The following is a 25,912-nucleotide window of genomic DNA, read 5'->3' on the forward strand; positions in this document are numbered from 1 at the left end:
GGGTGAGTGTAGTGGAGTGTTAAAAAGAAAAGGTAAAGCGGAGTAAAATAAACAAAGAAAATAATTAGCAACAAAAAGGAAAGTGTGAGAGAAAGGAAAAGGGAAGGAAACATAAAGCATAGCGCATGAGACATTAAGACATCAATAGTTGATGCCGTGAATTTATATCAGATCCAACTTATGCAATCCACATCTAGTTTGCATAAAAGAGAAATATATATTTTTTTTATGGCTTTTACGACCGATACATCATACATCATATATATTAGCTGATGCAACCAATGTTGAGTGATACAATCGATATTGAACAAATATGGTCGACATTGGGCTGAAAGCCTGAAATCAAGGGAAACTTGGTTTTGCCCTCAGTTTTGGATTGGTAATGGCTGATACCAATGCGTATTGGTATTGTACAATACTTAAGGTCATGAATTTTTGCCAATATGGTGATTCCGTTGTATCTTTGTTCAAGCTACTCCAAAGATGGTGATAATAATGAATTAGTCCTTGCATTTTTGTAGCCATAGAGGAATATTGAAAATCTAAATCAGTAACTCCCTCTGTATGAAAGCAATACTCTAACCACTGAGTTAAGTAGGTAACTTACACATTCATCTCAATTTTTGAAATCTGAAATCAATAACATCTGAAACATGGTTGAGCAATGACCACATCCTGCGCTAATTTCTTCTCACATTTACTCTGTTATGATATGGGTAATTTTCATTAAAAATGATCTTTTCATTAATGGCCATTTAGCTTTCTTTATCTTATTAAGATCAATAGGAACGATACACTACAAAAAACACTCGAATCATTCAAGTATATAAATGGGACTAGATGACTTAAAGAATGCTGCGTGATGCGAAAGCATGGCCTTAAATTGTTCTTGTTTCCAGGTCCGATCAAAGTTGGCTTCTTTGGATGGAATTGTTCCCTCTACTCATGGTTTTATGGTAGGCAGTTCAGGCATGAAGAATGTTTGGCTATCAATGGAACACCAATCTATTCTTTGGTGTAATCAACTAGTTGTACAGGCAAGCAATACTAGATGTTCCTGTGAAGATTTCTTTTATGCCATTTTTGCTATGATTTTGTTCATTTTAGTTTGACTTGATTTCTTTTCTTAGATCTCGCACACTCTCCTAAGCATAATAGATCCCGAAACCGGGAAACCATTTTCAAACACAGAGAATAGGCTTTTTGTGTTTTCAAAAATGCTTCGAAGTGGAATACCTCAGGCCCTAAATTGGATGAGAGATGTGCAACCATCTCAGGACTCAACAAAGTTTAATACAAAGGATGGAAGGGATGCTATTGGTACAGTTCACATTACCTATTTAAGGCCTTTATTTTAATGTTGCATATGCAAAATGGTTTGTTCTAAAATATCCTACTTAACCAATCCCATACTGTTTCAAACTTGAGGTTTCAATATTTCTAGATCTAGATTACAATTTTCCAGGCAATTTGCAATGCTAATCAGGTCATTCATGTACTTATATTATGTCAGTATAGATGGGTAAAACAAAAGCACGATATCTGCTTTGTCATGCAGACAAACATATGTTATCTGTTGGAAGATCAAGCTGCAAGAGGAGTGTAGAGAAATTATTAAAAGAAATGCAACAATTATGAATATCTGAGAGTACCATTGGTTTACCTTGACAAAGTGTCACAGCCTCCTTTCCTTTGTAAATTTTCATTGTATCTTTTAATTGAAAATTTTCCACATCACAGCTAGGTCCCTAGTCAAGTATGCTGTACTTTGTGTAATCTCACTGTGCCTTTGTTAGTGATCTGGATTTGAGATCAAAATATATGCTTGATGGTGAAGATAGAAGATTATAAATCTGTAGAGAAGACCCGTTTTTAGAGATGGTCTCCTTCTGAATTAGCATTCCATTGAATGGCTGATCATGGCCTATGGGTACTTCCAAAGGTTACAATATTTTGAACAAGGTGACTGCTAATATTTGGAAGCATGTAGCTTTGGAGTCATTAAATGGATTAGGGGTGATGCTGTACCCTTCCAGTTTGGCTTTGGAGTTATTTTTCTGACTCCGAGTAGGATTTAGTTTTCAATTCCGAATCGGATTTGTATTTTTAGAGTTTTCTTTCTTAAAATAGGATTTTTATTTTTTCAAAGTTTGTTTTGGATTGATAACATGATTGAAAGAGCTTATAAATATATACTAAAGTCTTGTGTTAATGAAGTATTTTTCTCATTACTCTTTGGAAAATTTCATCCTAATTCCAAATTCAAACCATTGACTACCGGTACATGTTGCAAAAACTCGAATCTTGTTCTGAAATTGCCAAGTAGTCAAACACTAATTCACAATAATTGTAACATAAAGCTGTGTTATTGATGTTCTAAATTTCAAAAGTTTAGCCAAGAATTCCTTGACCCTTATTATGTCAGATAAGGTTAATCCAGGTCCGTTACTTAAATACTGCCTGATAACGAACAACCAATTTTGGAAGTTGTAATTGTAGAACTGCTGATAGTAGTCATGTGCTTCTGTTCATGTTCACTCTTTAGTTGGCGAGAGACAATTGTGTCTAAACTTTTATCTTAATGTCTTACTATGTACTTGTGAATTCTTTTGGGGACTTCGGACTTTTCTATGAAAAGTGATAAGCTTAAACTTTCTTGCAGAGTCCCCCCAAAAGAGTTCTTTTTCTTGTCCAACATCTATTCACTGGAATGACGATGGCCTTGAGAGAGATCTCTATATTCAATCAAGTAGCGTTACTGTTCTAGCGATGGATGGCAGAAGGCGGTGGTTGGATATAAAAAAGCTGGTAAGCTCATGTGAAGTACTTGTTGGAGTGGTTGATATTTGGAACCCTTTGCTTACTGATTTTTCCGTCTTTATCTGTCCTTTTATCATCTCACTGCTCTCTGTACGTGTTCATGATATTAATCACCGGTCTTTTTTTGGTTATTGTGTCTGGTGGGCATGTAAATCACTTAGGCTTGAATATCATTAATAGATTTAGGCATTTAGCTGGTACAATTTTGCTACTTAGAACGTTACTAGTTTATTTTTGAAACCAGGGTTCCAATGGCAGAGGACACTTTGTCTTTGTCACAAATCTTTCTCCATGTTCTGGGGTTAGAATTCATCTGTGGCCTGACAGGCTTAATTCATCATTAAATGGAGCACCCGCCAGCAAAAGAATTGTTGAGGTAACATCAAAAATGGTTCAGATTCCAGCAAGACCTGCACCAAGGCAGGTATATTTCTGTTTCCATGTCCCTTTTCTTATACTACATTTGCTGAATCTCTCATTTACACATGCATGTACACACACTAATCTAAAGCTCAGGGTGTTGACTAAGCCTATCTACTGCAAGTTAATTGCCAGTTTATAATTCAGAGGTTGGATCAATACCTAGTATCTGTTCTCTACAGGGTGAACCAGGAAGCCAAACAGAACAAGCACCCCCATCAGCATTTCTTCAATTGAGTCCAAAGGAAATGAATGGTTTTCGCTTCTTGACTATATCAGTTGCACCTCGCCAGGTACTGACTTTTTTTATGCTCATTTTGGTTTGTCATGTTGTCCTACTCCAGGATAGCTGTAGTGTGCCTAGTGTTGGCATGCATAGCTCAGCTAATGACACTGTCTACTTCTCTTTGTTTACACTAAAAATTTTACAGTAGGATATTATGTAACATTATACTATTTCATGTATTTTATTTCTTATATGAGTTACCAAAGTAAATTGTTTTTGCAAACTTGCAATTTTTTTTTTCTCTCCCAAATCAACTTTTTTGAAATTTAAGCAAACTAGGAACAAAATTTGAACTCCTAGTTGGGGAAGTTTGTTGAAATGAACCATTGATGGTAGATTGATACTGTCTTCTCTTCAGGTGGCCGCAAGATACTATCTTTACAAAATTTTTTTTCCTAATTTTCTCATTTTATCCTTTCAAGTTTAACATATTTTGGGTATCAAAATTTCCACAAGTTTATGAAAGTGGATCTAGAGCTAGAAAATTTCATTGGAGATGAACCCATAAAGTGTAGGTCTAATGATCTCTTCTTTCGTTGGTCACCAGTTTCTATGAATTCTTGCTAAACTTGTTGACGCGTCACTTTTCCCTATTTTCACATAGATTTAGCAAATTGTCGCACCTAAATAACCAATCTACAAGTTATAATATTTTCTCACTGGAAACCATCAAAAGTTGTAATCCTACTCTTAAGTATATATTCCTCTGAGGAATGAGGATATCTTAGGTATATGTCAACATGACAATCCCACTCTTAAGTATATATATCTCTACTATGTATTCACTGCAATAATTTTGAGTCGCAGTTCTGTATATATAGAGTTATTTGTAATTTTCCTTCTTTGTTTTTTTTTAACAAAATATTTTTTAGCCACTATGACATCACTGCTGGACTGACATCTTTGAGATGTTTGGTTGCTTTTCCTTATATAGTTATATCCCATTTGGAATTTCGTAATTTCAAAATTTCCTTTTTAAAGATGTTATAGTGTCTGTCTTTGCATAATGGGTACCTAGCATGTGACTTGTACATTGTATAATCATACTGTCAGAATTGTTTTTGCACATGTTTGAAATAGTTTTTGATGACAATTTTCATCAGTATGCAACTCTAATTCTGTACCGGATTTAATTTGTGTTATTGAAGTTGATGCATGTCCTGAACTACTAGTCTCCAGACTGTTTCAGGTAGGCCTCCCCCAACAGCTTCTATGGCAGTTGGACAATTCTTCAATCCACAGGAAGGGGAGAAAGAATTTTCTCCTGGGATGCTTCTCCGTTCTAGCTATGTTGGAGAGGTTAGAAGTTAGCTCGTACATTACATGATTTTCCTCTCATTAATGATACATAGTTAAGAACCATTTATTCATTTCTCACAGGAAATGTTTCTGAAGGAGGATCACCCAATTGCTTTGAGCCTATCATTCTCTATAAGCCTGGGTCTCTTGCCCATTAGTTTGTCACTACGAACAGCTGGTTGTGGAATTAAAAGTTCTGTCGACCAAACAGGAGAAGAAGAGCATAATAGTAAATTTTCTATCTCCTTTTCTTTTTCTTCCTGGTAGATATTCCTTTTCTTTAATTATTTTAGTATTCTCTTTCCTGTTGATCATAGATACTTGTTATCAGTTAAGGAAGTTCAGTAATTCCATTAGTTTCACAAAGTAATTAAAAATTATATGATATTACTGTCTAGAAATAATATGCTAAGTGACATTGATATAGGTCTGATGGTTTACTGGTTTCACCTTGGAATTTAGAATTAAGAAGGTTTTATTCCAAATAAATTGCATGACATCTTTCAGTCATATTGTGTTAATATTTCATGACATTGTCGCGCATTATTATTATAATCAAGGACTAAAGTGCCATCGAAACTACACATGCCGGGTGGCATGGCCTATGTCTCCCGACAAAATCTTGGTTTTGTGAGAGGGAATAGAGGTGGAAGTGGAGGAGGATGCAATGTAGGAAGGTGGAGAGAGGTGACAAAAGAACAACAGAGGGAAGAAGAATGGGAATAAAAATTTAATTGCAGGAAGGCTAGAGTGTCACACGGGAAGAGGAGTGGAAGAAGAAAATATGTGGACTCGTTGAGGAGTGGAAGAAGAAGAAAATACGTGGACTTGTCTGAGGCTTAGGTCTCTCTCTCCTTTGGTTTCATGATATGAACCGGATTGGATCGGATCACATCAAAGGGAGATTAGGCTTAATGGATTGAGTCTAATTATCTATTAGTTATTTGGTTTAGTTAGAGTCTTAATAGGTTAGGATTTTATTTAATTAGCTAAATCTAATTTTGTGTAATTTCGGAAAAATATTCGCAAATCACATCAAAGGGAGATTAGGCTTAATGGATTAAGTCTAATTATCTTATTTAGTTATTTGGTTTAGTTAGAGTCTTAGTAGGTTAGGATTTTATTTAATTAGCTAAATCTAATTTTGCGTAATTTCGGAAAAATATTCGTAGAATATTCTACACATATCCAAATAGTATCAAACTAGTTGGATAAGGTCGCCAACCTCTAGATCTATAACTTTGATATTTATGACTTCTTCAGATTCAGAATCTATCTGTGACAAAACGAAAGCTTAATCCGAGAGTTAATCGAAGAAGATAAGGAAGACTGGTTTAGTTGGTTTGTTAGGGTTTTAACTTAGTTGTTGATTTGTTAGAATTTGTTAGAGTTGTTTAATTTAATTGATGAGTCCCTAGAGTGAGCCTCTATATATATGTAGATGAAACTTTAATTGGAGTATGATGATGAAGAATGCTATTGGATTATTGATTTCTTGTCTCCTGTCTTCTCTATAGACTCTCTTCCACCTTCTTTTTTACCATCCTTCCACCTCTATTGTTGGCAATGTTTCTTCTAACTTCTATTCTTCCTCGACTGTCGAGCTATCTCTCTTTTTTGGGATCTCGACCACTTCGTTTCCTTCGTCTACTTTCCTTAATCACATCCACAATCCACCTTCATCTCCATACCTATCCATAACCCTAATATCCACTCCACCCATCACTACCACCATCACCCACGTTATTCCGTGTTTTCGTCTTTGCTACAGTTCGAATCTGCGAAGGGCGTAAATACGAAAGTTGTAGATCAGGAAGTTACGGATCTAACTCACTTGGTTTCGTAATTTTCTGACTACCGTAGAATATCTAACAAATATTTTTTCACGGTTACGTGGATTCTTTGCTGCAATAAATTCAGATATTAAAGAATTATTTCGTAGCCGTTCTTTTGGTACAAGAACCCATCAATTTGGTACCGTAACGCATCAATTGGTATCAGAGCCTTATCATTTCATTGTTACAATGTCAAACTATTTTTTAGGACCATTTTTGTCGTGTTGGCATGGCATTGGAATAAGACGTATTGGCCTTCTTTACTTTGGTCAAGGTAGTAAAATTGATGTCCAGGATCGGTGTACCTATGGCATGTCATGTGCCACAACATTTGCAAACTGTGCTGCAAAGATAGGACTACTCCACTGCTGGCCCTATGCAAGAGGAGAGAAAAAGAGGAGACTACTTCCATCACCGATGGCCTCTCCTCAAGCCATTGCTCTCTCCTCATCGTCGTGTCATTCGCTACTTTAAGTTAGTTTTGCTTTGTGGATCCTTTTCTTTTCATCCCCACTATGCCTATTGTCTTCTCCATTTTTCCATCTCTTGCTAGGGCACAACTAATGATGTGGAAAGAGCAAAGATGATAAGGAAAGAGGAGCGACGACGATGAGGAGAGAGAATAGATGGCACCATTAATTGCTCTAGGACCACTATACAGTGATGGATCGTTGCTAGGAGGGGTGTCGAGTAGCACCCCTTGTGCCATGTGTTTGGCTAAGCATCGGCACGGCATGTGTCGACTCACACAATAATCCCTAGTAGATGTACTTTGGAAAGAACTAAACTGAAATAACAGAATTTTCCCCTTTCAATGCCCTTGATGAATGGGCAAAATAAATCAACTAGGCATATTCTAAGGATCCACGCTTAGTCTCAGTTGTTATTGTAATGCCAAAGAAATAAAGATCAGAAATCCTTCCAAGCAATTTTTTTTATTGTTAATATCCATGTGAAAAATAAAGGATTTGGTGGAGCTATGCTACTATCTATTCTGGTGCTATATGCATGGGCTTAGAACTCCCATTCTCAGATGGATCAAATGGCATTACAAAGATGTCAAATTAAAGATGACATTTTTTTATAGCTCTTGCAAATTAATGAAATGAAGTATGGAAATAATAAATATCAGAGGAGATAGAAGGGCATGCAACTTCTTTACCTTATATTGTATTGTTATTGTGACATTTAAGAATCTAAGATACTATGCCAACTGGAAGGTTATGCTGAGGTATATCTACATTGTGTTGGTTGGGGGACTAGTGCATGGGATAATATTCGGGTGTCTCACTGGAATTAATGTTAAGGAATACCGATTAATGTTAAGGATAATCAATTATGTGTGATTTATAACTAATTAGAACTGTCCTTTTAATTAGAAACACCTGGGAAATATTAATCTATGGTCCAATCACTTCTATGCAATTTAATGAACTTAATGGTACTATAATTTACAATAACTTGTGGTGGCAGTTTCAAGCATGGTTACTTCTATGAGAAGGTGTGCAGTAGAATATTAGGAAAAACGAAAAATAGAAGAAATATTTAGTGACGGGAAGCCCTAGAAAACTCCACCCTGTTTAGAAAAGAGATTCCTCATAGAGAGGTAATTAGTAGAATAATGATATTAACGAGAGATTATGTTAGAAAGAGGGTAATAGAAGATATAAGAGAAGACAGGAGAAAGAAAGGAGCAGCCAAACCTGGGGTTTTAAACTTAATTTCTCAAAGTTTATTTGTCTACTGATTTATATACCTGAAATAGATTAGGGAATGTGCTCCATAATTGTTCTTTAGTCTTCAATGGCTCATCAGTATAGACTAAAATTATTATTTTGAATAGTCAGTAGCAGGCAAGTAGTGCTTATCTCTTTTAGTTTTGTTATTAAAATCTCTGGTGGACTCTAATTTGAGTAGCATTCAGCTGTACTTACTAAACTCCCAAACAGTATACATACGGACTTTTTTTTTCTTTTCTCAGATAGTTAGATTGCTGAAATTCTATACAGTATTGTTCCTAGAATTTATAAACAACTTAGATATCTCCTAAAAGATAAGAATACAAAAATGTTACAACACCACCATAGAAATAGGACTCTTTAGTTATCTTGAGCTCCTATTCTGCCTTTATATAGTGCCACAATTGTTTTGGGTTGACACTGATGCAACAAAGTTTGCTAATACTCTTCTAATCTGATTTGTCAAGGTATTTATTCATTATGGTCCTGCACCAACTAAAATAGAGTCCTTTGACCTGGTGATTCCATGTGGTTTTTTTGATAAAGGCGAGCCAATACTTCCTAGTAGCCTGCTGTAACAAGGCTATGCTTAAGGGTGAAAATGGATCTGATATGGATCGGATAGTCCTCAACACATATTCACATCTATATTTTTGCTCCAAATATGGAGTCTGATATGGATATTAGATGAATAACAAAATTTAAAACGATATCCTAAGTAAATGGATATGGGTAATTTTTAGATTCAGATTGAATCTTAAATAGAGATGAATATGAATCAAACCATAATCATATAGAAATACGAAAGAAATTTTTTCAATAGTCTAAGGAATTAAACAAATTTGTTCATCTATGTAATGTTATCAATCAGTAAATATTGCTATCGATTAAGTAAAATATGCCAAACCAAACATCTCTTTTAGAAGCTCACAAAATATTTCACCAGAGGCCAACAAATTATTGTAAAATTTAGCATTATGGACCTATGTAATGAAACATACACAAAATCACATAATCTAGCATTAATGAACTGATAATAAAAACCCAATGCTCAAAACAAAAATATGGAATCACTGAAAAATTTTCATCAGTGGAACAGCAACAAAGCTCAAGCAATACTTCTTCCACAAATTAAAAAAGAGCTTAGTCAATACAAGTATATAATTGCCATTAATTTTAAGCTCAAGCAATTTTCTCAGCAGAACTGTCACGACTCGAAATAAGAATCATGACCGGCCATGCATCTCAATATACTTGAGATACACGAAGCCTTAATAGTACTTTTTACATGTACGATGGCAAAATAAATAAATAAAACGAAGATCTACTTTATTAAATTTATTACTAATTGTAATAAACATAAAACAATATTAATGTTTTATAGTCTCTAAACGAAATAGATAAAACTTTTAATCTAAAGCATAAAATTCAAAAGAGCGAAAAAATAAATAGGTGAATCCTAAGTGGAGGTGGAGTCTGGGTACATCTCGCTCAGTCGCCTCACTGACTATTACTTGAGATAGATAAATAAATACAAAAAAAAGAATCCATGAGCCAACAATAATAGCTCAGTGAGTGGAATCCACTCGAAAACCAAAGAAATTTAAATCATATTAATGCTGAATAAAATTAAACTAAAAGCAACAATATCTATAATAATATGCAATAGGCATGCTCTTTAAATAATAACAATGATAGCAATAGAGAGAGTCACAACTTGTAACCTTGCACAGTTTCAACATATTATTTTTTCAATATTTATACTGTTATATGTCTCAATGAGTCTAAACTCTGTGGATCCACATCAATTAGAAGTTACCTTGAGATGATGCTCGGGATTTTTCTTCATAACTGATCCGGTTAGGGTCATCAGATGGTATTACCATATGATCAACACACTCTGTCTTTTTCTCTAACCGTTGAGAGAAGTTAGAGTCACCTAGAAAATTTCTCATTCATCCTAGGACTGTTTCCTAACCCCGCTGGAGTTATCTAAGAAAGTCACCGCAGTGATTTGATTTAGGACTTTCCCCTAGACTTCAAGATAGACTTGAGTCACTACGGAAAATCGCAAGCGATTTATACCGGGACTGTTCTCTAAGTCGTACCAATACTAGTCTTATTTTTTTTCTTTTCACTAAATTTAATATTTGCACAAAGTATGGTGATACATTGAGTATAATGATTAAATGCACACAGAAAATATAACAATTAAAATTTTGCACGTATGGATGAAATAAATAGATTTGCACGCAGAAAATGTAACAATTAAATTTTTGCATGTAAGGGTGAAATAAATAATTTGCACACAGAAAATTTACATGGTCTGACAAAGGTACGAAATATAATAAAATAAATATGTGAGTGAACCCACTCACCTAAGTCTAGGCAAGACAACTGAATCTTAAATCCCTAGCTCACGTGCTAAAAATCACCACCTTTAATAATAAATAACAATAACATTTTTAATTAAAAAAAATATTAAAAGTTTTTCCTACAATTTAACTTAAAAATTATTAATTTGGGCTAAAATAAGCCCAAATCAGTTGGAGTGGGCTGCAGTTGGCCCGCAGCCCACCTAACTATCACTTAAATGGATTGGGCCTTGGCCCAATCCAATTAGCTAATGGAACTGGGTCGGGTTCCTTGGATTCGGATCCAACCCGACCCGAATCCAAAAACTAAAAGGGAGAAGACCAGACTCGGGTTGCCTGAGTCAGTCTTCTCCAAGCCAGAGAGAGAGAGAGAGGAAAAGAGAGAGAAAAAGAGAAAAGGTGCCGACGGTCATCGTCGACGATGAACTATTGGCCGCGCCCTAACCTCCTTGACACTCTCGCGACCCAGTAGACCATGAGAGGTGGAGGAGGAACCGTAGATGTCGGTCGACAGGTCGACAGCTCGACTCCATGGTCGGCAGCCATGGAGTCGTCTCCTCCACACCTCGAGCCATGAAGACTTTAGGGGAGTGTGCTTGCGACACGAGGTCGACGACGCGAGGCTTTGGCACACTAGCAACATCAACCCGAAGCCACCGGCCGGGGTGAGTTGCCGGTGAAGCCGAAATCCAAAATTAGGTATTTTCGTTTTACCCTATTAAACTTTAATTAAATTTGAGGAGTGGGAGGAGGCTTATCAAGGAGTTACGTGGTGGTCTCCGATGGCTCCAGCGGTTCTTCGGCAAGTCGATTCCATGGCGTGACTCCAACGGTGAGGAAGAAGAAAGAGAAAGAAGGGAGGAAGAAAAGAGAGAAGGGGGCTGAGGTGGTTAAGCAGAGAGAGAGGGGGGATTAGGGTTTTAATTTATAGATTAAAAGAAGATCAAAATTGAATCATTGGCAAGAAAATCATCATGTTGCTTATGAGATTGAACTCAATTATTGACCAATTCTAAAGATAATGATTAATTAGGTTTAGTCCAGAGTATAATTAGGATTTAGGAATAATGTTCTAGATACAAGCAAGTGCCAAATTTGAAACTATGTTGTCCTCATGGTAGACTACTCATGAGAATAATGTGCGAGATGGACGTGGCGTCCAGCAGAGGCACTAACTAGCAGGTGAAGAGGGAGGTTCACCGAAGAGGGTAGCTAATAGGTGAAAAGGAAGAGGTCGAAGGTGGTGTCCGGAGGGTGAAACTGAAAAGGTTGGATGATTAGAGAGAGTGCGGGAGTGGGAGAGAGTGAGGTCGGAGAGAATGAATGGATAGGGTTTCATGGCAGCGATAAGATGAAGCATCTAGACTTTCGAGAGAGATGACATAGGAGTGAGAGAGTGAGGGAGTAACTGTGAGGGCTATGTATCGGTTAATGGGTCAAGTTACTTGGGTAGGGTTTATTATTTACTATGCTAGTAAACAGATTTTTGCTATTGGTATCTGAAAAAATCTACCCAACCTGGATCTATATTTGTATTTGAGGTTTTTGCAAAAACTCTATCTGTATTTGTATTTGGGTCGGGTAGGGATTTTTCACCCATATTTTGTCTAGGACGGTTCAAAGTTAATCCAATCCTTTTTCACCATAGTTGTGCTATAATGAACCTCCATCACGGTATGCACTTCACTCATTGTTATTTTGCATTGTTTTAGAAGAGGAAAATTTTTACATAACACCCTACATTTTAGTAATTTGTAACTAACACCTTGCCTTTGAGTTGTTTGTAATTTGACCCATTTTTGCGTATGATTTTTATGTGATACCCTAGTGTTACTTGAATTATCTACTCTTAAACCTATGCTATGATTTATTTAAGATAAAATATATTTTTTCTTTCTATACTTATGCCTAAAATTATTTCATCCTTTTATATTTTAAAAAGTCTCAAACTAGTACTTGTACTTATGATTAAAATAAGATCGTTAGTTTTTTGTCAAATTTAACTGAGCACCTCTAAAATGACCAAAATACTCCCATCGTATTTATTAGACAAAACACACGGATTTTTAAGGTAATGTCGCTAAATGACCAAAATAGCCATGACACTTAGTTAAATTTGATAGAAAAGTTAACAGTTTTAGTTATAAGTACATAGAATAGACTGATTTGAGACTTTTTGAAATATAGAGAGGTAAAATGATTTTAAGCATAAGTTCATGATGGTAAAATATATTTAACTCATTTATTTAACTCTATGAATGCAGTTACAGAAATACCCCTAAGGCATTCTTTGACCTAACCTCACACTAACCAAATTTATTAAAAATACCCTTAAGGAAAAGGTTTTAAAGAAGTTTGGATTTTTTGATGATACTTTAGAGTTTTGGCAAAGGGTTTTAGACGTTAAGGGGAAAGAAAAGGGTAGACAAGGTATTTGGGGTATTTGTAAAGGTTAATTTAGTATCTCTAATAAAATATTCCTATTTAGATACCATCTAGTTAGAGTTTGGTTAGTTTAAGTTAACCCAATGTGTGATTTGGAAATTTTTGGCAAAAAGGAGGAGTCAAATTACAAATATGAAATAATGCAAAGACAGGGTGTTGACCACAAAATCACTAAAAAATAATGTGTTATTTAAAAGTTTCTAAATAATATGACTTTCCTATTTTTGAAAGGATAGACATGACTCATGAAAGTGAGAAAAACTCATTTGCACATCTATTTTGATGATTAGAACATCATGCAAAGTGACTTCGAAATATTTGACAACTAGAATGTGGATATGTGAAAAAGTTCCCTCTCATATACCCTTTTGCTTTTCTTGGATGTCTTCTTTAAAAGCTTCTCTTCTTTAGTATTCTCTCATGGTAATTATGCAAATTATTGCTATTGGTACTGTCATGCAAATTAGTCATAATATTTCATTGTTAGCGCTGCAGGCCTTTGCAAACTGCGATGTTTCCCACCTGTTGCCTTTGCTTGGGATTCTATATCTGGCCTACACATTATTCCTAATATCTATTCTGAGACTGTAACTGTTGATTCATCACCTGCAATGTTGGATTCGAGCCAAGCTCCTGAAACAACTTTTGTGCTGTTATTGGTAAATATCTCTGTCTATGCATATTTACTTGGTACTCATGCCTGTAGGATTTTCTTATGGTCTTTCTTCTTACATTCAAGTTTTATATTGTGTAATAAATGCTCTGATTTTCTGTAAATCACCTTTAATACTTTCCTGCAGGTGGATCCACACTGCTCATACAAACTTGGAGTTTCTGCTTCTATTACTGCTGCAGCAGGCAGATTCCTTCTTTTGTATTCCTCACAGGTGATCTTATCATAATTCCCTGCCTGCCTTCGTAAAAAATATTTTCTTCTTCAGCAGAGGTTACAAAAACACTGCTAATCCTACATCTTGATCTCCACGAAAATACTATGCCAAGCAGTTCAAAACTTCAGACAACTTATTTCAATGTCTTTCTTTCTTCTTAAAATGTTTTTCTTAGTTTCTGTGATTGCTATCTCATCATACTAGTAGTTTCTTGTTATCTAAGATTTCTTTCATTCTGATAAAATCTTCATTATTATATTTCCACCATATGGCAGCTTTGCTTTTTGATATTGATAATTATTTACTGGGTGTGCACAAACTGAATCTTGTAATTTATTGCTAGAAAGAACATCTATGTGGTATGTAATGTTGTACCTAGAAGCCTGAAAATGTATTTCTAAGTTGTTGAGCTAGTCCAAATGAGCCTTCTTGTAATAAACTTGTTTTGACTGCTCAGGAGCACAAGAATTCTAAATGATCAAGCAACGATGCCACCCTGTAATTATAATATGTAAATATATGTTCCTGAATTCTACTAAACTCATTCTACGTTATGTGCCATGTCTCACATATGGCTAAATCACTTTGATTATTTTGATATATTAGCCTAGTTTGAAACTATCTCATGAATATTCATATCTCTGTTCATGTTTCTTTACAATTCCATTCAGCTATCATTAGATAGCAGGCCAGAAGCCATATGCAGCAGTTAGCATGTAGACTTAGCATTATAGAGAACTTAAAAGAATATATTATAAAGTTGGGAAAATTTTACTTCGCTTCCTCCTTTTTGTATTATTTGATTATTTCCCTTTTGACCCATTTTTTCACCTGTTTTTTTACATTTACTATCTATTAGACCCACTGCCATTAATCTCTGTCAGAGAGACTTACCCGCCTTTAAGCCAAAGTAACCTGGTATACTCAAATTACTAGTATACTCTTAGATATCTATGCCCGTTAGTAAAACCTAACCCATTACTAAATTAAAGAAATCCTCCCTAACCTTTTCCCGACTGTGCTCCACCTATTCACTAATGAAAATTTTCCCAAACCTTTCCTTCCCAACCTTGCTCCACACTAATTTTGCTCCTCTCATTCACTAGAAAAAACACTCTCAAACCTTTAAGTTATCCATCCCAATCGTGCTATTCTTCAAAGTGAAGGTTGTGTTGGGTGCTCCCCCAATCACAGTCCTCTCTAAAGTTCTTTCTCAGTGGACTTTTCTTTTTCTTCCAGTTCTGTTGAGCTGAAGTTAACCTGAGAGTTTTTTTTCAAAGACTTATAATGAAAAGTAGGGATCAATTTGGATAGATAAAAAAAGGAGTCCAAATGGAAATAATGCAAAAAGGGGGGAAATAAAATTTTCCCTATAAAATTCTAGCCATCATAATAAAAGTAGTTATGATATAGAGTTGCAAGAATGAGATTGTATTGTTGCAGTGAATAGAATTTTGAAGATATCTTTTTCACCTTGTGCTGTATTATGTAGTTATTACTTATTACTTTCATTGGCCAATATACTCTATTTCATTAAAGTTCACCTAGACATGTTCTTCATGAAAAACATCTACATATGTGCACACACTTTTGCATGCATAGACTGTAGATATATATTATATGTGATATATGTATGTACCTAGCTAGCTACTGTTTTTATGTGTTGGCTTTGTTTTCTCAATGAATAGTTTTCATTTTCAAAGATAGAGTTTGAAATGACTTTTAAGAACAGAGAAAACTGTTGAGATGTCAGTTGTTGTCACGACCCAAAATAGGAATCATGACCGGCCATGCATCTCAATATACTTGAGATGCACGAAGCCTTATTAATACTATCTACGTGTACGATGGCAAAATAAATAAATAAATGAAAAAGTGCTTTATTAAAATTTTAAAACTAATTGCAATAAAGATAAAACAATGTTAATGTTTTTGAGTCTCTAAACTAAATGAATAAAACTTCTAATCTAAATCATAAAATCTAAAAGAGTGGAAAGGTAAATAGATGAATCCTAAGTGGAGGTGGAGTCCGGGTACATCTCGCTCAGTCGCCCCGCTGACTATTACCTGAAATAAATAAATAAATACAAAAACAATAGAATCCATGAGCCAACAACTATAGCTCAGTGAGTAGAATCCACTCGAAAACCAAATAAATTTTAATCCATATTAATGCTGAATAAATTAAATTAAAAGCAACAATATCCATAACGATATGCAATATGCATGCTCTCTCAATAATAGCAATGATAACAATAGAGAGATGTCATAACTTGTAACCTTGCACGTTTTCAACATATTAACATCTTTTGATATTTATACTGTCATGTGTCTCAATGGGTCTAAACCCTGTGAATCCAAATCAACTAGAAGTCACCTCGAGATGACGCTCGGGACTTTTCTTCATAGCTGATCCGGTTAGGGTTATCAGAGGGTATCACCCTGTGATCAACACACTCTGTCTTTTCCTCTAATCGTTGAGAGAAGTTAGAGTCACTTAGAAAATTTTCTCATTCATCCTAGGACTGTTCCCTAACCCCGCCAGAGTTATATAAGAAAGTCACCACAGTGATCTAATTTAGGACTTTCCCCTGGACTTCCAAATAGACTTAAGTCACCACGGAAAATCACAAACGATTTACACCGGGACTGTTTTCTAAGTCGTATCAATACTAGTCTCATTTTTTTTTTCACAAATTTCAATATTTGCACGAAGTATGGTGATGCACTGAATATAATGATTAAATGCACACAGAAAATATAACAATTAAATTTTCGCACATACGAATGAAATAAATAGATTTGCACACAGAAATTGCAACAATTTAATTTTTACACGTAAAGGTAAAGTAAATAAATTGCACACAGAAAATTTACATGGTCTGACAAAGATACGAAATACAATAAAATAAACATGTGAGTGAACCCACTCACCTGAGTTTAGGCAAGACAATCGAAATCTCAAATCTTTAGCTCACGTACTAAAAATCACCACCTTAAATAATAAATAACAATAACATTTTTAATTAAAACAAATATAAAAATCTTTCTATAATTTTAACCCAAAAGTAATTAATTTGGGCTAAAATAAGCCCAAATCAGTTGGGCTGGGCTGCAGTTGGCCCGCAGCCCACACAACTATCACCTAAATGGATTGGGCCAAGGCCCAATCCAATTAGCTAATGGAACCGGGTCGGGTTCCTTGAATTCGGATGCAACCCGACCTGAATCCAAACACTAAAAGGGAGAAGATCAGACTCGGGTTGTCCGAGTCTGTCTTTTCCAAGCCAAAGAGAGAGAGAAAAAGAGAGGAAAAGACAGAGAGAGGAAGGGAGAGTCCATCGGCGGCGGTCGCTAGCCAACTCTAAGCTTCCCCCCCCCTTCACAATCACGGGCACAGCAACCACACAAGGTGGAGGAGAAGAAGTTGCCGACAACGACGACCACAGCCAACTCACGGTCGACGGTGATTAGAGCCACGAGGGCTCTCCTAGAAGGCAACCGTGGCACAAGGCCAACGGCTTGGAGCCCTTGAGCACGAGCAGCAACAACCCAAAGCCCCCGGCCGGTGTGAGTTGCCGACGAAACCGACATCCCACAATTTAGGTATTTTCACTTTACCTTATTATTCTTTAATTAAATTTGAGGGGTGGGGGAGGGCTTACTAATGAGTCGCGTGGTGGTCTCTGATGGCTCCAGCGGCGCTCCGGCAGGCTGATTCCACGGCGTGACTCCGATGGTAAGGAAGAAGAAAACGAAAGATGGGAGAAAGAAAAGAGAGAAGGGGGGCTGAGATGGTTTAGCAGAGAAAAATAATTTTTTAGGGTTTTAATTTATAGATTATAAGAAGATCAACTCTAATCCGATTCGGATTAGAGAAAATCTTCTCTGCGCCTCGTCGCGTGCCAGAGAGGGAGAGGGGAGGGGCTGCACGTGCACCCTCCTCTCTCAACCCTTTTTTTTTTTTTTGATTCTGACAGTTGTGACATCATCCATCTAGTTAGCTCTCTCTTGGTTATTTGAATACATTAGTATGTGTTCAGCAATACAGACAGGATGATAATTAGTTAGCAGAAAAACTATTAACTAACTTTTGTTAATAAAGTGTTTGTCCATAGCTATATCAACTTCATATTTCTTTGTTTCAGCTCCAGGATTATGAAATATAATATGGCTTCTTCTCCTTATTTCTTTTTTCTTTAGGTCTTATTCAATGTCCTTTATGGATTCACATGATATCAATCAAGCTTTCTCCAATACTAGCTATTTTATCTAATAAGCTCATATAGTTCTTAACAGTAACAGGATATGCAATAGTTGTCTTGGGTACCACAAGATTGGTTCCATTGAATACACCTATCTTCAAAAAAAATTATGAGGGATGCGTTGTCTGAAGTGGACCTTGGTCAAGAGTTATGATATTAAGGATTCAAGAAATTTGAGATGATTTGGTATAAAGTGCTATGGTGGAAAATAAATGACTATAAGTAGTTGACACCTACAAGTCAAAGGAATACCATGTGGCCATTGGTTAGTTGATGGAGGAAATAGTAGATCCCAAAAAGACAAAGACAAATTGACCAGATGAGGTGAGACCATGGTAATAAGCGTGGTCTAGCACTGTCTGCCAGGAAATACATTGTTGGCATGTGAATCACCTCTGTGCCATGAAAAGTGAAAACAATAAGAGAGCCTCAAAGGAGTGAGGGAGCAAGAGAAAGTATTAGAAATTTAGCCTCACTGCTAGAGCCCAAAAGCAGTTCTACTTCTCTCCATTCATTGCCGCCACACATCTTATTCCCTAATTTTTTGTGTTCTTACGTGTCTATTATCTACTTTCCCTTCTGGCTTTCTCTGGCAGATTCTATGAATAATGATCTTCTTTTGTCATTCTTTTAACATATATTATAGTTAGAGATTGAATACCATGATTTGTTAATTGCAGATTATTGGTTTCATGATTGCTGTCATATTCTTCGGTCTAATGCGGCAAGCTTCTGCATGGGAGCTTGATTCATCTCTTCCATCTATCTTGACGGCTATAGAATCAAATTTAAGAGTTCCACGCCCTTTACTGCTCCTTGTGGTGTTACCACTTATACTTTCGCTAGCCTTTTCCTTGCTAACAACTGAGCATTTTCCTCATTTTGCAAGCTTCCTCTCGGTTTCCATCTTGTGCTATCTAATCGCAAATGGAATTATGATTATATTGGTATTGTGCTCCCAGTTTGCTCTGTATGCAGTGGCCACTTTGCATGTCTACATCAGAAGCCGGTTAGTATTTCTGATAAAATAACTGCTCTTTGTCCATTTAATTATTAAGCTCTTGAGCTCTTTAAAGTATGATTATTTTATTAATAATTTTGTTAGGCTTAATTATTCTTTGACTATTTTAATATTGTTTAGATCTCTCACTCCTAGTATCTAGAAATGGCTTCCACAGTATTCTTAGGATCTAGTTGTCTTGATCTATTTAGTATTTACAATTTTTTTCTTGTCTATAGACAGTTAAAGTACTTGCTTAGTCATTATTCTATTTGAATTCAGTTTCATCTCTCTACTATTGTTGCAAGTAGAAGATCTAATCCTTGGTATGCAATTGTGTGCATCTTTTTTGTTGGTTGTTTTGTCTTTATAGCAGTTCATTTCTTCTGATCAATTGCATAAATAATTAATTAGAGCTATGTTTCGGTTTGTCCAACTGGTATCAGGAAGCATCAGGCACATAATGAGGCCATGGTTAGACCAATGACAAAGCAGTGCCTAGGTATAGGTCTGAGGATTTCTGTTCCCGGGTTGAAAGAATTAGCTGGCCATTCAATCAATATAATTTTTCCACTTTTTTGTGGATCAACAAAACAAATAGATGCATTAAAATTATTTGTGGAATTTGACATTTATGATTGCCCATTATATGTTTCATTCCGATGACCCTATTTTTTTAACCTCAGTGTTTTGTTCTCCTTTTTAATGAATTGAAGGAATCTAGTTTTAGTTAATAGTGATTTGTAGAGCTCTCTTATGAATGAGTTTTGAGAACTCTCTATCTATCTGTTTGTTGGAGAACTTAATGTCTATATTTCCATTTGGTTGTAAATTGTCATACATTGAATTGTTGATGAAGTTAAAATTCAACGAGACCAATGACGAGAAAGAAAGGATCACAAGGACATCTAATTGTGTTATATGATATGGTCCGCAAAGATTCTTATAAATAAATCTTTTCAACTCAAAACGTTGTAACTGGATGCCAACTTATCTAATTGATTTGTTTGCTTATTTAGAAGGTGACCCAGTTGATTAAGTCACTTGCTATTTTGAGTCATCTACTATTTTGATAGAGTTCTAGCTAAGTCACCTGCTAATTTGAGTCTAATTAATTAAGTTATTACTTGGTTTAGTTTAATTGCTTATGCAATAGGAGTTTTAATCGAGTTTGAGTCAGATTAGCCTCTATATATATATGTGGAGAGCAGTTCGTTTTTTATCATTATTTACCATTGAAGTTTACCTCCTCCAAGCCCTAATCTCCTTTCTCACTCCATTTCTATCTATCTCGGCTTCAAATCTAGCCAGTGAACCCACCATAGCCAGCCAACCTCCTCCCTCCTTTCTCTACCAATCCCCCGGACCCTTAGGGCCGGACTTTTCTCCCCCTTCTTACCGTCTGATCCCTTGATCTATACATTCATCACGTCTTTGCCCTCACTGCCCACGTCACAGCAATCAACACCACTCACTATCACCACCTCGGTTCCAGCCTATACTCCCTTATTAATCTCAGATTAGATCCTGATTAGGTCCCATATACAGTCCGAATCTGTATATGGTCTGAATACATGCAACTTCTACTTTGCTTACTAGTTAGCTTTTGGTGTTGGAACTTTGAGGCGGTGTGGATCCTGTTGATCTTTTGCCATCTTCTTAGATATTTTCTTCTAGGAAGTCTCTTGTGGTCTGTCGTGTAGAAGTCCTTGTAATAGGTTGTATAAGTGGGTGATCATTGGATAAGAATTGATCTATCCAACTGAGTTTAAAATTTGTCTACTCTTTCTTGCTTACTGGATTTCTCTGTTATCTTGTGGTTTTTTTTTCCCATTATAAGTGTTTCAACTTAATCTTTTTCTTGTTTGTTAGTGTCATTTTATGCTCTATGGTGATTTGGCAATATTGGATCACACACGAAGTATGATGGTGCTTTCGATGACTAGTTTTAGGCTATTCATAGTGGATAGTATGAAGTAAATGAAGATTTGTGTTGGTGAATTAGCAAATTAGCCCCACATGATATAAAAGAAAAATCATAATACAGTGTGGCATCATGGCTTATGATGGGAAAACTTATCAACCTGTCACTGATGATAGAGGAAGCTTCTTTTTGAGGGAGTAATAAATTGGCCCTCTCAGGCTTTCAGCATCACATGGCTCCTTATCCATATATAATTGGGAATTTGAGATGGACTATAGATTGTGATGAGTCGATGATCTCATATAAGATCACAAATCTTACATGATCTACTAGTTGATAAAAAAACATGAGGTCTACTTCAATGGACCCCACACTGGAAATATTGTATTAAATTTTGATGGGCAAAGAATTGCCCACAACTGCAATCGTGAAAAATTTCTTCTTACAAATAATTGGAGATAGTGTATGTTGACTAAATTTTAGAGCCCAAATTGTTAGATCTATTTGGCATGATCAATTTAGAATGCTATGATGAATAGTGCTCTGTGGCTCAAAATGGAAGGAATTCATGATTTTAGACACTTACCGGAGGACTTCAAATATGAATGGGCAATGGTCTAGTCTATCCTTGGTAAAAGATAAACAACTGAATTTGTGAAGTCATTACTTTATGTCCTTTACGACATAAAACATCAATTTGAGAATGTATGATGTAGTAATTTCAAGGACTGAAGGGTGGGAAAACTTATATGGGAGGATTACCTGGGCACATAGGAAAGAAACGGAATATTATTTGGTTCTTAAACAAGATTTGGTAATGTAAGAAGAATGAAAATATAGAGAAATTGTGGAATTCTGTATGATCTATTTATACCAGTACTAACATTAAAAAGAAAAGGATATCTTTCATTTTATTTATCCATCTCCACTTCTCTTTGGGATATGAACATGACTGCTGAATACAATTGCAGATATGAATGACTAGTAGACTTTGAACCATATTTGTTTATTATCGATAGGGAAACAAGTCAGATATTAGATTCATATTTGATTTATAAAGGCACAACAAATGTGATGACTGATGACTCAAGTTTATAGCTTAATTGGTGAATATATAAAATATGTCGACTTACATTAAAATTCTGTTCTATCCTCGTATCTCCAAAAGATGTTGTAATGTTTTGAAAAGCGCTCATGGTATGTGGGAACTCATATCATACTTAACGCCTACAATGTATGTCAGTTGCATATCTAGGTGCATATGCCGTCAAACGATATGTATGTATATATATATATATTTATTTGTTTATTTATGGTTTTCACTTTTTCTCCTTCTGGAACTAATATTATGGTTTTGCAGCTGGCATGCGTGGGAAAATAGTTCTCGTTTTGTGTTTCTTCATCAAATACTCAGCTTTTCATCATTGTTCCACTCATTGAAGGTGAGCGCTGTTTATAACTATAGATAGGTAAAAAGTTAATTGAGAATGATGCATAGTTATATGGAGAATATGACATGTTTTTGTTATTGAATGCTGGTAGTATAATGTACCTTTTCTAATTTTTCTGTCTACAATTCTGCTAGATGCAAATGTTAACTAATGAACTGTTGGGGCAGATTGTTCAGATTATTATGGGAAATTCAGATATTGTCATCGCATTTGTTACAATTCTGCTGGCCTGCTTTGTTCATCCAGCACTTGGTCTGGGTGTATTGCTTCTATGTCATGCCATCCATGCTCATATGGCTCTTTGCAGGTACCATTTCAGGGCCATCGTGTGCAAAATTTATCATAGTTGTTATTATGTGCCTGGTGTCATCACCATATTTCCTAATTTTCTCCATTTTCTTTCTCTGACTTCATCTTAAGTCATTTTGGTTTCATATATTTCAGAATGCTGCATTTATAGTGCTAAATGAGAAGTCAATATAACAAAAGAAGCTTGTTCCTTCTCATCAAAGGCTGAGAGGCTGTGTTTTGACATCCATTTAAATGAATTGGATGTCAAGATGCTGCATATGAGCCCAACTTGGCAATTGGAGAGGATATGCCATTGGATTATAAACTAAACACTGATTTTCATATAGTATAGATATGTGTAGATGAGTTTCTTCAAATACACAACACTGGATGGCTCTTTAGTGTCTCTTGTATCTCATGGCCAGTTTATATTTCTTTTCATGAACAAATGAGGTTTTGGGCCTATGGGCATTGCATATATTAAAATGAAATATTGAATGCAGAAAGCTTTAGTTCACAATTAGCTGAAGCATGAAATGTATCATGTGCTTCTCAGTACTAAAGGAATTACTATTAATTTGCATATATTGGGGGCTCTTGATCAAATGTGGAGGAGGGAAAATCTAAGTTTTTCTTGTAGGTGTAGTACTCTTCTTAGCTGACCCAAAGTTGTTTCAGATTAATTTGAAATCCCAATTGTTTCTTTCGTTCCATAATAGCCACCAATTTTTTTTTTTTTTGTTTTCTTCCTTGATGCAACTTGAGGTTCTCTGTTAAGTATATTAACAAAGACACACAAAAGTGCACTGTAAAGTATGCATATATTCAGGCTTAAAGCCTGTTGATACTCAATAGGATTAGACCCTCAATGCTGTCATTAAAACTCGATATAACTTAGATTTAACATTCCATGCTGCTGACGTACCCAATATACTCCAAGCTGCTGGCATGTCCAATACTTCAATCTTGTCAGTGCAAGTTTAAATATTAAAGCATCCATTTAGAATCAAAGCTGTTTATCAGTTCCAGTACTTTCTGACTACGAGGAAATCAAATTTCATGTAATTTGGCAGACTCTTACCTATGCATTAATCTGATACAAAATGAATAGACAAACAGTTTTAGATATGACAACACAAATTCTTGATTAGAAGTTTAAAACCTCTGTTTTTTCTCTATGATTATCTGGGTTCTTTAAATTTAATTTTTGTATATTATTCTAATTCCATATAGGGCTTTTGTAACAGTGTTTTGGCGGCTTCCTTTCGCAGTCGCGCTCAAAGAAAGGAATTTCATGGATCTAGGATGGAGAGTAATCCAACATTGTTATCCAAAACTAAAGCAAATGATGGATTTGATTCATTTATGCATGTGGAGGAGAGTTATTCTAGTAGCCCAAGCTCAGCCAAAAGTTTTAGTGACAGTCAGCTAGAACTTTTTAATTATCGGCATGGTATGTTGATCTTGCATCTTCTTGCGACACTCATGTTTGTGCCGTCACTTGTCGCTTGGTTACAGGTATGTAATTTTTGTTGTCGCTTGAGGAATTCATGGTGCAGTAGCATGGTCACTTTACTAGCAGTAATAGCCTCTTAGTAACTGAAAAATCAGGGCTAGTTATTGTTTTATGCTTACCTGTCATATAAATGCTCTGAGTTTTGTGGATCAAATGCATTTTATTTCCTTTTGACCTTGAAATTCTGCTGGTGATGTCAGAGAAGAATATATGGTTGTGTAAGACATCAGAAGTAGCCATTTAGCTATGCAATGTATCATATTGTAATGTTTCTGTAGTTCTGCTTAAAACCTCAGATAGCTACTTAGTTTTTTTTTCAGAGAGACCTGTGATGTAAACTACTTGTATTTTTTTGGGTATATAAGTCAGTGCTGTAATTCTTATTTCTCACGATTCCACAATTCAATGTTTAACTTCAATGAATGCATATTCCAAAAGTTACAAGGTGATGAGAATTTGGGGCCAAAGTTTCTGGAAAGTGAAATGTTATTTACTGCAACCCTGTATTAGATGGTACCAATTAATAATGAACTATGAATACATATCTGAACACCAGAAAGCTCTTTAGCTTCACCATCTATCATGAAATCTCAACTTTTATGTATCCATCTCTAACTCACTGATCTATTGCCTACTTCATTTTACAGAGAATTGGGATGGGTCAGAGCTTCCCCTGGTTCATCGATTCTGCTCTTTGTGTTGGGGTCATCCTTCATGCTCTGTGTGGATCAAGACCAAATGCCAATTATATTTCTTTTACTTTACCAGGAATTGTTAGTCATGAAGTTGGTCTGAGCCTTCTATACCTTCTTGGCGGGTATTATTCTTTCCTGGATGCTGTGGCTTTGGCACCTTACAGAGCACTCTATGCCATAGGGGGGATTGGTGTCATTTGTTTTGCTTCTAGGATTATTGACAGAAGGAATAGAGAAAGAGGTGATGTTAATTCTAGAAACAACCGGAAACATTCCCATAAACACTAATTCACATTCTCAAAGGCCTTGTTACATGTCAGAGGATCTCTTGGAAGTGATTTTCTATTGTGGAGCTGCCGACGGATATATGCTCTACTTTTTGCTTTTTGTGTGACCCAGTAGCTTGAATGTTGTCCAAATCAGGTGAATTTGGGAGCTCAATTTTGTCGATATAGATGGAACTAGAGAGAAAGAACTTCATTAATTCTTTATCCCTTTACAGTTCACAGATTGGTAAACATTTGCAGCAAATACAGAGGCAAAGTTTGTGGATGTATCATTTGCATCCTGTTGAATTCTCTCCTGTAACTTCTTAAGAGACTCCGTCCCTGTACGAAGATGAGTACTGCAAAATGAAATTCCTTTTTCCTTTTGTGGATTC

At 35.7% G+C, this 25,912-nt stretch overlaps 1 protein-coding gene across 4 annotated transcripts in view; it reads left to right on the top strand.

Annotated features, from left to right (window-relative positions):
* The window catches only part of LOC140766731 (uncharacterized), a 35,426-nt gene extending 9,514 nt beyond the window's left edge, over window positions 1-25,912 (top strand). Inside the window, exons 5-19 of one of the 4 annotated variants that reach the window (XR_012105493.1) lie at window positions 900-1,037; window positions 1,131-1,320; window positions 2,663-2,808; window positions 3,065-3,244; window positions 3,423-3,533; window positions 4,706-4,825; window positions 4,907-5,054; window positions 13,715-13,878; window positions 14,020-14,106; window positions 19,055-19,383; window positions 22,659-22,740; window positions 22,917-23,056; window positions 24,288-24,558; window positions 25,204-25,674; window positions 25,754-25,912. Coding sequence is in view for 2 of the 4 variants with exons in the window: in XM_073106313.1 (XP_072962414.1) it covers window positions 900-1,037; window positions 1,131-1,320; window positions 2,663-2,808; window positions 3,065-3,244; window positions 3,423-3,533; window positions 4,706-4,825; window positions 4,907-5,054; window positions 13,715-13,878; window positions 14,020-14,106; window positions 19,055-19,383; window positions 22,659-22,740; window positions 22,917-23,056; window positions 24,288-24,558; window positions 25,204-25,539 (2,442 nt within the window). In the remaining 2 variants the exon portion in view is untranslated. Of the gene's footprint in view, window positions 1-899; window positions 1,038-1,130; window positions 1,321-2,662; window positions 2,809-3,064; window positions 3,245-3,422; window positions 3,534-4,705; window positions 4,826-4,906; window positions 5,055-13,714; window positions 13,879-14,019; window positions 14,107-19,054; window positions 19,384-22,658; window positions 22,741-22,916; window positions 23,057-24,273; window positions 24,559-25,203 lie in introns of all 4 variants that reach the window. The other 3 variants (XR_012105494.1, XM_073106314.1, XM_073106313.1) reach the window with 3 other exon arrangements.

This window comes from Typha angustifolia, chromosome 9 (genome assembly GCF_048772165.1).
Source record: "Typha angustifolia cultivar Huaian chromosome 9, ASM4877216v1, whole genome shotgun sequence".
Classification (NCBI taxonomy): domain Eukaryota; kingdom Viridiplantae; phylum Streptophyta; class Magnoliopsida; order Poales; family Typhaceae; genus Typha; species Typha angustifolia.